Source organism: Lytechinus variegatus, chromosome 2, assembly GCF_018143015.1.
Source record: "Lytechinus variegatus isolate NC3 chromosome 2, Lvar_3.0, whole genome shotgun sequence".
Taxonomy (NCBI): domain Eukaryota; kingdom Metazoa; phylum Echinodermata; class Echinoidea; order Temnopleuroida; family Toxopneustidae; genus Lytechinus; species Lytechinus variegatus.
In genome coordinates, this window is record NC_054741.1 from 62,453,359 (window position 1) to 62,471,537 (window position 18,179).

At 36.0% G+C, this 18,179-nt stretch overlaps 1 protein-coding gene across 1 annotated transcript in view; it reads right to left on the minus strand.

Moving 5' to 3' along the window:
• The window catches only part of LOC121406905 (ARF GTPase-activating protein GIT2-like), a 65,620-nt gene that overhangs the window by 21,323 nt on the left and 26,118 nt on the right, over positions 1-18,179 (minus strand). The window contains exons 3-9 of the mRNA XM_041597778.1: positions 14,471-14,583; positions 4,833-4,932; positions 4,161-4,247; positions 3,226-3,356; positions 1,804-1,898; positions 1,052-1,149; positions 429-501 (exon numbers count right to left, since the gene is read on the minus strand). Coding sequence (XP_041453712.1) covers positions 429-501; positions 1,052-1,149; positions 1,804-1,898; positions 3,226-3,356; positions 4,161-4,247; positions 4,833-4,932; positions 14,471-14,583 — 697 coding nt within the window. The remainder of the gene's footprint in view (positions 1-428; positions 502-1,051; positions 1,150-1,803; positions 1,899-3,225; positions 3,357-4,160; positions 4,248-4,832; positions 4,933-14,470; positions 14,584-18,179) is intronic.

The window sequence follows — 18,179 nt, forward strand, 5'->3', positions numbered from 1 at the left end:
TGAAAGTCAATAGCTTTATTAAAGGCATTCAATCAAGAATCTCATTAGTGATCATAAATCATGATGCAACATGAGAAGCTTTGAAAAAGAAATGAGAAAACTAATATACAGGACATTTATCACACACACCCCTCCCCCCCAAAAAAAAAAGAAAAGGTGTTCAGAAGAGAAAACAAAACATTCCAAAGGAAATAACTCTAAGCTGTATTATGCTACTATATGGTTTGTACAAGGAACAGTAAAATTATTTTTCCTTTAACCCAGGGATGTGTCATCAGCTTCAATACTGTTCTCAACCCCCATCCCCCACCCCCTCTTCCTGGAGGCTGCAACTAGTACTTAATTTAGGACAAATTGTAAAAAGAACTGGGATGAAATCCCTAGAATGAGGAATCACTATGTCAGGACCATTTAACAAAGAGTCTTACATGAATCTAATTCTCTCCTGTCCACCTCATCATAGACGTCCATGGCCAACTCTTCAAATAAATGATTGCTCAGCTGTAGAGAGAGAAGTGAGAGAGAAGTGAAAGAGAAGAAAGAATTAAAATATGTTATCATTCAATTAATCACAATAATTACCATCATAATCATAAATATCATCATCATCATCATCAAAACCAGGGGTAATAATAGCAGGGCCTGCTGGGAGAATAGTCTTCGGAACTGAAGCGGCTACCCTGGGCAATCATGGGGTTATAATTATCATCATCATCATAATCACCACCATCTTCGTATTTATCGTCATAATCATCACCCTATCCTAAAAATAAACAGCATTATATCATCACCATCATCTTCTTATTCAATAACAATAACAAACATCATCATAATCTTCTGATCATTATCATCACAATAATCATACACATCATTACTATTATCATCATCATCATCACCATCATCACTGCCACCATCATAACCATCCAATGTTGTCTTCTCCTGCAACGTAGAACGAACAAATTTTGTACATTGCTCTATCACCAACACAAACAATGAATTTAAAAAAAAATTCCACAGACCAACACTAAGCAGAATGTGATAGAAATCTTACACTTTGAAGCTTTTTTCTGGCCTGGTCCGCGGCATCTGATCTATCTAGTGAACCATCGGCTAACTCAGGGATTAGAAAATGAGTGCTAGATGAATGATCTGAAAAGATGTCAAATGATGGTTGGTTAAATATTGCTTCCTCTACATAATATCGCAGTAGATATCATGACCACCACCATCATCATCATCATTCCTATCATGTATTATTATCACTACCACCACTGCTTTAATCATCATCATCATCATCATCATCATCATCGTCATCATCATCATCATCATAATAATAATGTAGTTCTTGTATAGCGCATATCACATTATGTCATAACGTTCCTATGCGCTTCCAAAGGACTCAGATATTATTACCCTGGCTTTAGCTCCGCAGCCTTTTACAGCGCGTTGGCATTTCAAGAAATAAATTCGTGCCAGGTACCCATTCATCTCACCTGGGTTGAGTGCAGCACAATGTGGATGAATTTCTTGCTGAAGGAAATTACGCCATGGCTGGGATTCGAACCCAAAGCCATCTGTTTCAAAGTCAGAAGACTAAGCCACTCGGCCACAACGCTCCATCATCACCACCATCATCATCACCACCACCATCCTTGTCTTCACCAAAACCACCACCACTACCACCATCTCCATCATTTCCACTCCCATCGTCAATACTATAAGTATCACAAGCATTCATCACATATCAATACCATCACCATCATCTCCACCATCACTACTACAACCACCGCCATCACTTCATACCTGGTCGCTTTCCACACACAAAGAATGTGAGTCTATCCGTCAGTTCATACTGGCATTGAATCAGTCTCTCAGCAAGTTCTAAGTGACCTTCATCCCTATAGATAAAAAAAAAATAGTTTAAAAAATATGAGAAAACATAAATATAGAAATTTAATAAACATAACAAAATACTCCATTTTTCAGAAATTTCTATTGATACAGCATATGCATGGCATCCCAGTGCAATTCCATGTGTTCACAATACGGTGCACCATCTATCGATTTCAAGGGACAGGCCAAAATTTGCAATGCCTCATGGGAAAAAGTCGACATCTGTTGCAGGTGCTAGTACTACAGTGCATGCATGCATGTGATTATCAAGTGATGGTCCAAAGCGATTTGACCGGATATGCCATTTACTCGGGTCCAGGGGGTGGAAGAGAAAACTTGCCCGAATATTTGTGTGCGAAATTTGGACTGTGTTTGCTGAATTCCTGCCATTATGGTTTTCATTTTTGAAGCACCACAATCACATTACAGAACACTAGCACTGTGCGCTGCCCGCGCCTGTGCGCCATTTCGATCGCCAAGTTAGACAATTAGCCTGTTTGCTGCAACCAATATATGGCGCACCATGTGGTGAATCTATCAAAATTCTTGAAGAAAGATGTTAAGGAATTTGATTGTAAACCCAAATTAGCATACAATATGTAACAGGAGGAAACCATGCACTCTTTTTCCCTTCCAACATGAAAATTCTGACTCACCATAGCATTAAGACACAAGGTTAGACAAAGCAATTGAGAATGACAAACACTTGCATGGACAACATTTTTTCTCTGGTTTGGTTTTGATTATAGTTTCTATCCAGACTCAAGGGAGATTCTCTTTATATTTTTGGGGCAAGCTTTCAAGAGAGGGGCTTTGACACTAATGCTGAATTCTTTCACTGACTAAAAAGCATATTCCACAGAGTTATGAGGACATACAACAGAATGACCTACATGACCTTGACAATAATTGCTGAAACTAGTGGAGCATTTCAAAAAATTGCCTAAATGCAAATCAATATATTGACATGAATCATAAATTTGCTATCGATTTATAGCGATTTCCTTTTGCAAACCAGAGTGTACACTGATTTGCTACAGTTAAAGTAGAATGTACATATTCTCTGCACTCAAGTCAGACCTGAACTTCCGAAAGAGCACCTGTTCTTCCAGTTCTATGCAAAAACACTTTTTTTCTTGATAATGTCACGAAAAATGTTCAAAAGGAATGCGATTGTTATCATGGCCGCACATAAATTAATTTGCATTGTTCTCCCATCTACACTCTCCAAAGACAGAGTAGTATAAGATACACATCATGTTCTTCCCATCATTTTATCACTGGGTTCTGCGAGATATTCTAGAACTTGAACTAAAGTTATTCTCTACTCACTTGGCAAGATCAGCCGGCGTCTGCCCATCGCTATCCAGTGCCCCTGGGTCTGCACCGTAGACTATCAGTAACTCGCACTGTAGCATCTGACCCTCTTTAGCTGCAACATGCAGTGGGGTGTTACATCTCTCCTAAATCGAAAGGAAGTACAAGTTTCATTGCATTTCAGCAACTTTGAAGACTAAAATGCCACTGGGACATGGATGTCACATTCACATGCACATCCTCAGAGGGGAGGAATGATATCACTTATAATAGGAACCTCAACAAAAGACCCACATGAGCCACATTTATCTGCACATTCAGCATTAACCCCACCCAGGATTTTTTTTCTTTTTCAATTAGTCTCCACGTAGACAAAGCAACAGAAGATGAGGAAAGCTGCAGGGATCACATTACCTGCAACACTTATCACATTACATGTGTATGGCTGATATTTCTTAGAGACACAATCGTGATGGAGTATAAAAACAAATTTAGATTTTTTTTTCCTTCCAAAATTGGAAAGACAATTCTGATGTAAAAACCCAAAGTTCAATGACCTCAAATGACCTTTGTATTGGAGACATTCCATTCCTGTGTGTAATATCATTATTGATACCCAATTATCATCTCAAAAAATAATCATTTGATTTGATAAAACGTGGTCATAGTTATTGACCCAGAATGACCTTTAACATTGATCATTTCATCCGTAAAACTCATGCTACGTGATTACTTTTACCCAAGTTTCATGAAATAGGTCCTCATACTTTCAAAGTTATGATGACATTCAAACACTCAACGGTGGATAAGATTTTACGTCAACCGTGTCACTGTCATCATCGGAAAAGTAACCTGACTCACTCCTGCTATTAAAGCAGGTGAAACAAGAATGTAAAATAGCATCCCTGATTGTTGCTAGTATCATGAAATAAAGAAGCCAATGAACTTACAGCATGATAGAAGTTTGCCAGTCCACCAAGAGAGAGCAACCTTAGACACGTCTCTAAATTACCTGTCCTTACGCTTGAGTGGAGTTGCTGTTGGAAATATAGAGAAAAGAATAAACTTACACAACCCAAATTCACACACGTGTTTATGAATCTGTGGTTTAGACCATCATTTAAGCAGATTCCATGCATTAATTAATCTGTACTTTTAGCATGTACATTGGGAATGGGTCCAATGATGAATGAGTGACCAATTTGTGAAAAAAGGCTACTTAGGGGCTAGTCATGTATATGACTAGATTCAATTTTGATACCCTGCTATTAAGACAACACTAAGAAATCATGAAGACTGTCAAATGTTGTGAGATCATAAACATTCAATAATACTTCAATTAAAAAAATATGGAATAAATATAAGATCAATGATACTAAAATAATGTTCCTAAATTTTGTTTTATTTTTCATTGATTTTAGTGTCTCTTGAGCCACTTCGTTAAAATGGTGATGATTTGAACTTCAGATCAAGAAGGGAATAGGCCCGATGTAACACAAAGCCAGGTGACTGATTCTGGTGCTTATTACCATCGATCATAGAAAATAATCACTACAATCAATCGTAAAGATCAGTCCCAGGATCAATCGCTAAGCTTTATGTAATGCGGACCAGGAACTCACTCTGCTAAGATCCTTGACAGTAGCTTCATCACCATCCTTCAGTCTGTGAACAAAGTCCAACCTCTGATACTTGGCACGGATGAAGTCAGACTTGAATGGACTGTTCAAAGACAAAATACAAAAGAATTCCTTATAAAGTACACACCTTGGGTGTTACGTATGTGTAAACAATAATATTGGCTTTTAAAGATGAAATTTAACTTGTGGTCAAGGTTTGACTTTGAATAGTGGAGGAAACTATATTGTTAAAGTCGATGATAGACAAGTTTAACCATGGTCTATTCATCTGATTTATTCTGTTCCTACATGTGAAATTATTCATTGATGCTTTTAATACTGCCCAAACCTCATTTTTAAACTCACATGATGTATATTTTTTATACAGTAACTTTAATATCAATACAAGACTTCCTCCTCAAAGTTATTCATTCAAGTACCTGCAGTACTGTGAACTCTTATTACAGCAGTCTGGAGTATCAACCACTGAAATAGGGGCAGAATTACAGGGAACAGGGGAGCAGCTACAGAGTACTCCCCCCCCATCCCTATGATTTTCTAATATGGGCAATTCCACAGGTTGGTGGACATGAGCTTAAAAATTCAAATTCAATATTTTCTTGAATTTTTTAATACTTTAAGTCCTTCATACATGATAGTTTCAGGAACAAGAAATAAAAAGTTTATTTTCATATGTATACTTTGGAAAAAAATGGTCAAAAGTTGTGTCTTCCATTCTGTACCAAAATACAAGAAAAATAGTGAAAAATGAAATATGCCTTATTACCATTTTGTTATTGCAACAACATACCACTTTATATATTTTTGAAGTTTAGAAGAGTCAAATTACTTAAAATACACAACAGATTTTCAAGTAAATTTGTAGTACTCATTAAAAAATGAATATTGCAACCTGCTCAGGTGATGTAACGTGAGTAACCGAAAAAAATGACTTTGTTTTCTGAGAGAAAAATTCTTCACAGTTAATTGGTGGGATTTTAAATTCTCTTCATTCAAACAATCTTTGACACAGTGATGACTATCAAAATCATTAAAAAGTAAAATTTTTTTATAAAAATGATGAAGAAAAACTGTAACGTGAGTAACTTTGTAACGTGAGTAACCATCATGTACATGTAATGTGAGTAACCAGTAAAAATTATTCAGTCAGGTAACATTTTCTGTGGGATGTCAAGTTTTAAGTCTCATGGTGAGTTATGAAGTTATTTTTGATTAATTAAAAGCAAAATGAGGGTACACCTCTTTGATGTGACTCTTTGTTCTTAAAAATATCAGTGGTCATACAATCACACAAAAAATTGAATATTAGAGTATTCACAATGCGAGAGTGCATTAGTAAGACTTGGTTTCGATTAACCAAACTTTAAAGAGTGTTCGAACAACACCTTGAATGCCCTTACCTGTAACCCTATCTAGGCCGGGGTATTTTGGGAGTTGATATGGCCCAGGGGGGGGCCTCCCAGGCCCCCCCTTGAGATCTCGGCCATTGGCCGCACGATCACGCCGAAAATTTGCGCGCAGGTTGTCTTGGACATAATCTACAATACTATACAGTAATTTATTTCATGCAAATTGGTATTAAGCGATTATGCTAATTTATGCATAATTATTAAGCAAAATCATACTTTTCCCTCTTATTCCCTAATAAAGCTCCAATTGTTCCAATTTTTGGTATAAAATCTTTTTTTGATGTTCCTAGCAATGAATTTTACACACATTTAATTTTTAATGACATGTGTGTTGTTAACCATACATGGACAAAATGTAACGTGAGTAACCGTAACGTGAGTAACCATATTATCTGCACCCCAAGTAAAAACCATGTGTTCTTTAATATTTTAATTATATACAAAGTTTGTCTCCCTAATATACTTCTTTGAAATGGATATAATCAACTTTCATAAAAGCCTTGTATGAGGAGACTTTTCACTTATGTCGACTTTTCATTTTATGCATGTCCAAATCATGTAACGTGAGTAACCGACACATTCCAAAGATTTGCCAGGAGCATAACAAAATTTCCCAAGTTTTGTTTTTATACAAAGGATAGTCAGACTGTGTACTTTGTTGTGATATGGAGATGTTTAGTTCCTATCAATAATAATGGAGTTACAGCTCCAAGTATGAGTCAAGGTGTCTCCAAATGTAACGTGAGTAACCGTGGAATAGCCAATATGCTTTTCACACTGCACTTTTTGTCCTAAATTGGTGGGGCTAAGGGGGGTCTTAGCCCCACCAATTTCCCGGGGTTAAGCTTAGCCCACTTCGTTTTCACACTACGTTTTAGCAAAGTGGGCTAGCACGGTAAATAGTATGGTACTATCTGGCCCTGCAAAAAAGCAGGATTAGCCGGCTTATTGTGGTGCTAGCACCACAATTGCGGTGCTAAGAGATGCAGTGTGAAAACTAAACAGGGCTAAGGAAAGTGAGGCTAAGCATTAACCAATCACAGAAGTCGAATTGCACTTTAATCACGCTCTGTATGGTAAAATCATCAGTATTCATGAGCTGAGGGATTGTCCGGGTTAAGGCATTAATCACGGTTGAGCAAATAGTATGGGGATAAGAAAGACAGTGTGAATCGAAAAAAAGATAGTATGGGGTTAAGGATAGTCTGGGGTTAAGGATAGTATGGGGTTAAGGAAATGCAGTGTGAAAAGCATATCTGTAGTGAAAAGGGGGAAAGGAGAGGAAAAACAAAAACAAAGAAAAGAGGAAGAGGAAGAAAAGTAAAGATAAGACAAAAAAATATAAAAAGGAAAGGTCTCAGTCGAGTTCCAGTTACAATGCATTCAGAAAAAATTAGATCATCTTAAATGTACATGAATTAAAAGTCATCTCAATACCCCCCCCCCCCATCGATCATGATGCCATTCCTGAGTAAAAAATGTAATTTATCTCCTTGCTTCCAAAGAGAGGGGGCAATATATGTCATACAAGGGGGCTCTTAACATAACAGGGAGTACAAAATAAATGTACAGCTTTAATATTGCCGATAAACTACAAGCATAATATATGCTTTTCACACTGCACTTTTTTTCCTTAACCCCAGGAAATTGGTGGGGCTAAGGGTGGGTCTTAGCCCCACCAATTTTGCCGGGTTTAAGCTTTGCCCACTTCGTTTTCATACTAGCACAGTAAATAGTATGGTACTATCTGGCCCTGCAAAAAGCAGGGTTAGCTGACTTACCACAATTGCGGTGCTAAGAGATGAAGTGTGAAACGAAACTGGGCTAAGGAAAAGTGGGGCTAAGCTTTAGCCAATCACAGACGTCGAAATTGTACTTTAATCGTGCTGTGTATGGTAAAATCATGAGATGTGTGATGGTCCAGGGTTAAGCAAATACATGTGGTATGGGGTTAAGAAAGACAGTGTGAATACAAAAAAAGAAGATATTTTGGGGTTAAGGAAATGCTGTGTGAAATGCATAACTGTTCTACATGTACATACTGTAGCCTGCATTGTTTGACTACACATGTATAGTTCCGAGAATACAGGCATGCTTGAAATCTCAATCAAGACTACCGGTACACTGTACTCCTGATACTTTGATAGTGAAAGTGACTGATTTTGATTTATGAAGTTTGAGATCAAGATCCTCCACTGCACAGCACTTGTTTATGTTTCAAAAGCTCATTCAAAGTTTTTATTCCTGCACATACACAGTATGTACATAATATACAAATAATGAATGTTTGTGTGTGCAACGGACAGAATACTTCATGAGGTGAAAGATGAAACGATCCATTCAACGAGGCGTAGCGGAGTTCAATGGATCATTAATTTCATCTTTCACAGAATAAAGTATTCTGTTCATTGCATGAACAAATAAAACATTCATTATTTGGTTTACTTTATATGACATATAAAAAATGATTTTTTGAAAATGAAATTCATAAATTTCGATGCAAAACATGCTTGTGCAGTGCGAGTTTGGTCTGTTTATTGTTAGGTCAATACAACATGTGCACTGTAAACACAAATAATCCCTGCAGCCTACAGTCTCAATGCACGCATGCAATGGACAGAATCGTATGGATCCAAAATTGCATGATGAATGGATCCAAAATTACACGGTTGATGATGCCATTGCAAAAATGGGCTGAATGAACAATATCAAACAACCAATCAAATCACAAGGATCTATCTAGGTGTCATATAATGTAGATTAAAATACTGTATTTTCAACTTTCATTTGCAAAATACTTCACAAAAATGTAAGTACACGTATTGCTTTAAGTTAAGCTTAAGACGACCATATGATATAATCTCAATACGAACAGGGTACGTATGCCCCCCTGAGCATCATCTGACCAACGTGGTGAGGTGTATAAAATAGGAAATACAAGTTGACCACTCTTGGTACATGTATTCAAAACTCCCTATGAGTTTCAGCAATACCTTTATTTGAGTCATACAGTATGTGTATTCTATTGACATATTCATCATTACAAATTTTCAAAACATTGACATTCTGACTACAGGGAAGCGTTTCATCAATATTTTCGTCCCGACAAGTTGTCAGATCTGACAACTTTCCTGGATTCTGATTGGTTGAGAAGCACTGTTACTATAGTAACTGTCTGATAAAACAGGACTTGTCGGATAAAACGTCTGACAAGTCCTTTCATGAAGCGCTCCCCAGGCCTCAAGATTGAATTTCTGAGACACTGTAGAATATCTGATATAATCTGATACATTTAATAGAGGGATATCAGTATTCTTTACTTTTCACATGCTCATTATTTAAAACATAATTTTAACAGTATACCCGTACATGTATAAAGATCACCATAATGAAACATTGTACACAAAGATATTGAACTACTTAGCATTATTTTAATTAATCAAGAGTTGTACATACATACACATGTAAAATGATATTGTATAATGTTTGGGGTGAGGTTATTTAATTTATTCTTGGGGTATGAGTAATATGCAACACATGTCTACATATTATTTTGTGCATGCTTGAAATTTCAAAGCATACTGAAAGTAGAGTATTCACTGAAATCAATAGGCCTACATGTACAATCGGCCTGGACTCAGAATATGTGCTTTCTGCAGGCCTGTTCTAGATTTGATTCATTGCACTGTACTTGTCATTCATGCCGAGATGTGTACGTCTCCATCAGCCCAAATAAGATTCTATTCTAGCAGCTTGCTTTCTTCTATACACTTATATTTTACGATTCAAGAAACCATGCATCTCCATCAGCTAGCCTAGAGAGTTCTCGCTATGGAGGGGCACTTCAGGCCTTGCATTTGAAAATCGTGTGGTTGTACATGTATTGTTTAAACACTGGAGCGCGTAACACAAAGCTTAGCAATGATCTTACAACAAATTTTCATGATTGCTTGCTTTGAATACAATGTACAATCAATCGTAAAAATCAACCGTACGATCAATCGTTATGAAATTGCACAATATTTCATGGTACATGTATATACCGAGTTGACTCAGGATCATAATTTCAAGATAAATCCCATGAAATACCCCACTCATTGCACATTTTATCTCTATTAATACAAATAACAACGACACTGTGATGATCAGGATAATTTGCCGAATCAGAAAGTAGCTGGATAATTTTTGAAAATATTGCTGGTAGATACATTTATCTAGGCCTAAATGCATGTACTACAGGACACATAAACATAATGTAAATGCATGTAAACCTATCCTCCAAACTTCCTCCAAACTGACATTGACATTTTCCAAAGATATCTGTAGCCTTTATTACCATCGGTCGGTCGTTCGGAAAGCAAGTCTGCCAGCGTTGAAAGACCAATTATCTAAATTTAGATCTCCGGGTTGACTTTAAAGCCTGGTCAAGATGTAAATGTATCATATGGAGGAAGCTACATGTAGATTGGAAAAATGATGAATGTATATATCAGGCACACTGGATAATTAGCGTATGATGTATTAGATTTTGGTATCTTTAGGATTGATAGGTTTGACTCAAGTCTGCCAATTAGAGGATGTTCTTCACACAGAAATGCATGAATAGGACTACACACAATTGTCTGACCCAACCATTTTAGCCATTTAGGGACAAAGCTTTGACGCAAGGGCACTCAAGAAGTTTAGAAGCAATCCTTTGTAATGTCCTTGATCTCATAATATTCTCCATAAACAATATGAATAGAACTTAATGCTCATAATTATCTTTCAAATCTCCCCCCCCGTGAGTTTCCCTTTAATATCCTGTCCAAACAGCTCACTCCCCATTCAATTCAATTTGTGACATTTTCCACATATAATCCTGCTTCACTCACTGATTTAATAAACTTGTTTAAAAATAGGAAGAAATCACTTTATGGGAATTAGGTACTCATACCCTTTTCATAAACCTATCCTCCAATTAGCCGCCTAAGAGTAATGCGGATAATTCAATAAAAATTGCGTTCATAAACTCCGAAAATAAGCCGCATTATTTTTACGAGCGCCCGTCCTGAAAAAGGCGGATAATCGCCATGACAACTGGACACGCCCCCTCCGATGCGGTTGTGTTGGAAAAGGGTGACCTTGTGACCGCACCATGGCAATTATCCGCATAATTTGGAAATGCGTTCATAAACTCAAAATCTTGTCCCGATGCTGCTATTATGCGGATAATAGCAGCATCAGAGTAATGCGGATAACTCTTGTCCTCCTCCAATTTTTACGACCAAATTATGCTGCTATTAGCCGCCTAATTCATTTTAATGGGGTTTATGAAAGGGGTATCAGTCAGAGCAAAATGCACTGCAAGCTTTCATAAAGCTCCATGAATAATTCAAACTTATCACATATTCCAAATTCCTCCTGTTTGGCAGCACTTAGGTCTCCATCTTTGAGTCAATTTCTACATACGAATCTTCTGTTTTCATTTCTTTATTTATCTAGAAAAAAAAATGATAGCAACAGATGGACAAAGGGACAGACAGAGAGAGGCAACATAAAAATCCTTGCTGACAACCACCTATGGCAGGCAGGTTTATATTCACTTTGATTACAAGTCAGATATTGCCACATGGGCTACGCCAAGGGGGGGGCATTCCATTTTATTTTTTGATGGGGGTGTGCCTCACGAAACCCTGAAATGTGGGTCTATAAGGAACTGACTACAAGGGTAAAGGGTAAAATACAGGGTCTTGGGAACTAAATATGACATGTATACCGGGCGGTATGAAAAACAGGGTCTAATATGGAACAAGATCACGGTACTTTAGGTACAGTGCAAGCTAGCGCTATGCATTCTTGTATACATGTATGTGGGCACTAACCATGCATGGAGCTGCTAGCAGCTACTAATGGAGGCGAGGGAGATGTGAACCCGTGCTTGCAGCTCTCGCATGTGGTGAACACGCTGGACAATTTTTGTTAGAGGAGTCTTGCAAGCAGGGCTGCTTCTGAATGGAATCAGAATATTTACAGAACTGAAAATTAGGTCTGAAAAAGGGGGTCATCCACATGATACGTCCCTGTACCACCAATGTTCGTTTAGGGCTGAGTCAAATTATACATCATTAAAATGACATGTTATGACCTGAATATGTATTTTTTTTAAATTTTTTTTTAATATTGACACTCTCAAAAAGAAAATATGCAAATGTTTCATATTACTTGTATCCATAAAATGCCATCTATTGTCCATATTACCTTGTATTTTTATTTTTATAGCTGCAAATGACCACGAACATTTGGGGATATTACCTTCTTTCTTGACTCTGAAAGATCTAAAGATTTACATTTACATTTAAATTGATGTCACACTAGTAATGTATGTACTAACATCAATGTTTGAGTGTGGGACTTGAATGCCATTACAATTAACTGTTAGAGACAAAACAGAAAATAGACGAAGTGGATGTATTTCATTCAATTGGCAATTTACTGATTCCCGGAGGAACAGATAATATTAAGTAACATCTGGACAATCTATGTGTGAAATCCTTCATTACAAGTATCTTTCTTTTTACTGTGATAATACATGTACTGTGTAATAAAATCCCCAGATACATAATGCACACAAAGAACACAAGCTAATCTTTATTCTTGATATCCATGAGTCACAGCAGTACACCACCACAAACTTTAGTTGAAGTATATTTTTACAATTCTTAAGGGCACAACGATAACAAGGAAATTGAGAAAGATTAATTGGCACTGATGTACATGTAGTGTATGCAAACATTTCAACATGAAATATGATTTTCTATTTCACCTACATGCAGGGTCATAGATCTAATAACGCAGGATGAATTTTGTGTTTATTGATAACATAAAATGTCACAACCTATTATTCTGGATAGGATTTGGGGGATGGAATAAATAGACATTGACCTTGGGATCTACAGGGGGGGGGGGGGGCAATTACAATAACTCAATTACATTACTAATGGAAAAGTGGGGTAAAAGTAACAAGTGGAAATTTGGAGTCTACAGCAGTGACCTATAAAATGTATGAAAAATGCTCCTAGACTGACAGTATTGGAGAAGGTCCAGCAAAAGTTAATTACATTCATGGAAATGTGAATGTAGTTGAATTTTGCCATTACCATCCTCAATGAATATGGGGAAATAGCAACTTTGCCTAAAGGCAATATTACAGACATTTTACATCTAGGCAGATATTTATATCAAGTATTGAGATACAATCAAACCTTAGCAAGCTTTGATCCAACATACATGTACAATATGAGCACACGAAAATAGCTTCAGGACATAGTGACTCACAGCTCTATGATGTGAGACATGAAACACAACCCAACAAAATGCAGTGCATTTGCTTTGACCAAATCAATGTAGACACATGTATACATGAAAATTGGCCCAAGTCAATACATTTTTTTTTAAACAGGTGGTTTTGGTTAAAGTCACTGAAAGGAACAAATTCTCCTAAACATGCTAAAAATCCATAGATACATCGATGAAATTTCAATTTATTTGTAAAATACCAAAGAAATGAGATATATCTCTTTTTTTCTTGACTTTGAAAAATTACAGGAATTCTGGGTTAATGATTGACTGTACATGCACATGTGTGGCAGTCTCACAGAAAATTAACCAATTTCTAAGAATAAATTTATGTGGTTTGTGCGATTGATAATCAAAGTATAACGTACTAAATTGACAAGATCCCCCAATTTATGCCTTAATAGGCTCCTTTTCTTGACTTTTTTAATAATAAAACTGCTGCTCAATATCAACACCACGATGCCTTACAACTGGTGTGGATTCATTTCCACATTTTCAAGTTGAAAAAGGGATCCTAAATGTACATGTAATAAGGGTGTAAAGCAAATAAAGGTCAATATCATTGACATAGCAGAGAAGTCATAACGAATATTATAAACTTGCCAATTTGAAATTTAGTCTTAATAGTGATCTCACTTTACAAATGGCCATAACTTTTGTGTTCCTTGTCTGTCCAGTTTTTTCACCCCTTTTTATCCTTTCCTGCTTTCACACAAATCATCTATCACCACAAATAGGATTTCCTTTAAAATCTGGAGGTCTGTATTGCACTTTGTGTACATGCAAGAGCAATTATCACCAGAGCAATTGTCGTGGAACCTTTGAATGATTTTGACTGCAGGGCCTTGTTAAAACAATAATCCTCATACTCACTGGACAGAATCCTTTGGATTAGGTTTCTTTTTGCCGCTCCTGACTTGCGAGGGATCCAAGAGTGAATGTTCCCAGATAGAGTTGGCACCATTGCTAACCAGAGCATGCACCATCTAGTAAAGAAGAGATCATTTATAAATATTATGAACAGGGAGAGCGTTTCATGAAGCATAGTCTGTGACTTTCATCAGCCCTGAATTTGTTCTCCAGCCAATCAGATGCAAGGATTTCATACCACTGCGCTGCACTCGACCCAGGTGAGGTGAATGGGTACCCAGTACGATTTACATGTATTCCTTGAATGCTTTTAGTGCCTACACGGCAGCTCAGCTACAGCCAGGGGTAACAATATGATACAAAGTATCAAGCACAGTAGAGCTACATGTACTACAGTGTACAAATGCAACCAGGGTTAGGCTCAATTACAAGATAATTTATTTATTTTTATTTTATTTATTTCATTTCCAGGCAAGAAAACATGACATCAATAGAAACATTACAAAAGAAATGTAAATTTGAGCACCAGCCAATGCCCGGGGATGACCTAAAAGAATTGAAAATTCTGTCAAGAGGTTCTCCACAATGGCTGGTGTCTACATGGAATAACACAAAAAAGCAATAAATTCAAACGTGTAGTTACAAAACTTCTATATAAATTGATCGATAGTAATTGATCAATTACATAATTAATTACATTTTTGTGAGTAATTGCAATTGCAATTGTAATTGTATTTGAAATTTTGAAAGGAAAAGTAATTGTAATTGAAAAATATATATGTAATTGACTTCAATTACTGTCAATTACTTGAATTACATTCAGTTACTTTACAATAAACTTTCTTAATTTATGATTAAATTTAATGACTTTTTCATGTCAACTGATTCAGCATCAACGAGTGTAATCAGCAGAATCAATGCTCAAAACAGACCTACATCTTGTCAGTTTCTCTGTAACTTTAATAAAATTATGTTGGAATCGGTGGTGCTAATACACAGAATACAAATTGATTTCATTCATGACTTTTATAGAAAGTGTGAATTGAAATTGAAATTGACAAAAATAATTGTTTATTATAATTGACAAAATGTACTTTAATTGAAAAGTAATTGTTTTTTAACATTTCTTCAATTGTAATTGAAGAAAGTACATGTAATTGAGCCCAACCCTGAATGGAACATATCATCATTATAGCTACATGTATTGTCAGTGGTTTGAATATTTCACAAATACCCTTTTTACACAGGCTAAAATTTCCTTAACCCCGTACTATAGGTGGGGCTAAATTGCCATTTAGCCCCACCTATAGTACGGAGTTAAGCTTAGCCCACTTTCTTTTTACACAGCATTTTTGCAAAGTGGGCTAACCCCACCTTTAGTATGGGATTGTTTTGCCCTGCAAAAAAGCAGGGTTATCCCAGCAATTGCGGTGCTAAGAGCAATAGTACGGGGTTAAGATCGCTAGTGCAAAACGAAAGTGGGCTAAGCTTAACCCCGTACTATAGGTGGGGCTAAATAGCAATTTAGCCCCACCTATAGTACGGGGTTAAGGAAATTTTAGCGTGTGTAAAAAGTGTACGAGTGAAGTACTTGTACTACGAATGATCGACAAAACCACTAGTCCTGGTTTTGCGAGTTTCGTGTGTAAAAAGCAAGCATTCCTTATCCGGGGTTAGCAATAACAATTTGGCATGTGTGAAAAGGAAAAAAAATAGTACGGGGTTAAGGATAGTATGGGGTTAGCGATAGTCCGGGGTTAAGAAAATCCTGTGTAAAAAGGGTAAAGGTGCTTCCCAGGTACACTGTATTAAACACAAATCTGAAAACCTAAAGCAGACATGTTGCTTCTGAAAACACCCAAAATTCATCAGGGGGCAACACAAAAAGTTGGTTGATTTCCAGGCAATATTGCTTCATTTCTCAACTGTTTGGATAAAATGTTCACTAGATGTACATGTATGCACCATGGTCCTGTAAGAAAAATATGTGGATCAATTGAAACTTTCAAGCAATGATTCACACTGGCTAATGATGTGTTAAACAATATGGATGAAACAATGATCTTTATTGGTAAATTCCACTTTACAGATTTTCCTGGCATGAAATAATGATCTTTATTGGTAAATTCCACTTTACAGGGAACAATTTTCCTGGTATCGCATCGCAATTTGCTCCACATGTTTGAATGAATGCTACATTGTATGCATAAAGTCTTTTGAATAGCATATTTTTGTATACAACTGTACATTACTTAGTTGAGAGCTTTTATCTTATGACCAAAAATGCTATTCAAATTTGTAAAGCATAATTATTTCCTGCTTTAAAAAATGATTACAAACCTGTTGTGTTTACAAGGCCCTGGACTATATGTGTTTTGTAGTCTCAGCTTATTAGTAAATCCTTATTAATAATGTGATATTAATGAATATAATCATAATAACCCAAACTACAAGTTTAATTACACTGTGATCATAATGCAGTAAGCACTAAGCAGTATATATAAAGTATGTATATGGCAAAGATGAGTTGGATTATTCATTTTTTTTCAGAATCCCATTAAAAAAAAAAATATATATATATATATACATGTACAGTGCGTATCAAAACAAAAATTAAACACTTTGAGAAAGCCCATGGAATTACCGGTAAAAAATATACAACATGTGGGTAAATTTTTCACACATAATGTTGGGTTTGGGTCTATCCAATAAAATTATAAGTTTTGACAGAATATTACACTTGAGTGAGCACTGTCCATTTTTGTAAAACATGCAGAAATCTGTTTGCACAGAAATGCTCGTTTCCACGCTGTGCCAAGGGAAAAAGGCAAAATTAAACTTACCTTGCGAAACATTGCTCATTAATACATTTCCCTTGCACTTTTAGTTATAATTGAAATAAATGGACACATTCAAGCATTTTGTAACAATTTTGCCACTCAAATTAAAATTTCAACACTTAGTAAGCACAACCTCTACCCTTTTGTGCCAGCTGGATCTGAGGACCTAACTAAAATTTAAACAAAAGTTTATATCAGACATCTCCAGCATTTTTTTCACTAAGTTTTTATCATTTAAAGTGGGCTTACATTTCATTTTCATTTAATACTTGTTTCTCTACACTTTTTCCAAGCTTGACAATTTATAACAAAATGAAAATCAAGCCTATGCCATTTCATATAAAATCACAGTACAGTGTAAAGCAAATATCGTCACGATGGCCTCGCTATGTGGGGAGTGGCGTGGGGTGCAATGCACTCTTCGAAATGTTTTGGGCAAGGAAAGAAATTTAAAAGGGTAAAACATATCTTCAAATCAATTTTAGTAGCAAAATTCCATGTGTTCTTCATGATTAAAGTCTACTATTATTCGCATAACTATTTCAAAGTTTTGCACAAATCATTTTTCACAAACTTTTCAAAAGTGGTGCTCACTCAAGCGGAAATATTTTTCGACAGTTTTATCATCATTTGCTTATTAAAATGGATCTGTACCAATGTAAAAATGTGGAAAAATCATGATCAGGATATTACAAATGTATAATTTTACAGGATTTTTTCTAAGTGTAAACTTTTTTTTGATACGCACTGTATATATATAAATACATATATATATATATATACTTTCAAATAAAGGTTAAAATTCTTGAATGTTGAATAAAAGAGCTACAACAATATCAAAGATTTTGAATTATCAAAAATTGTGATGGAAA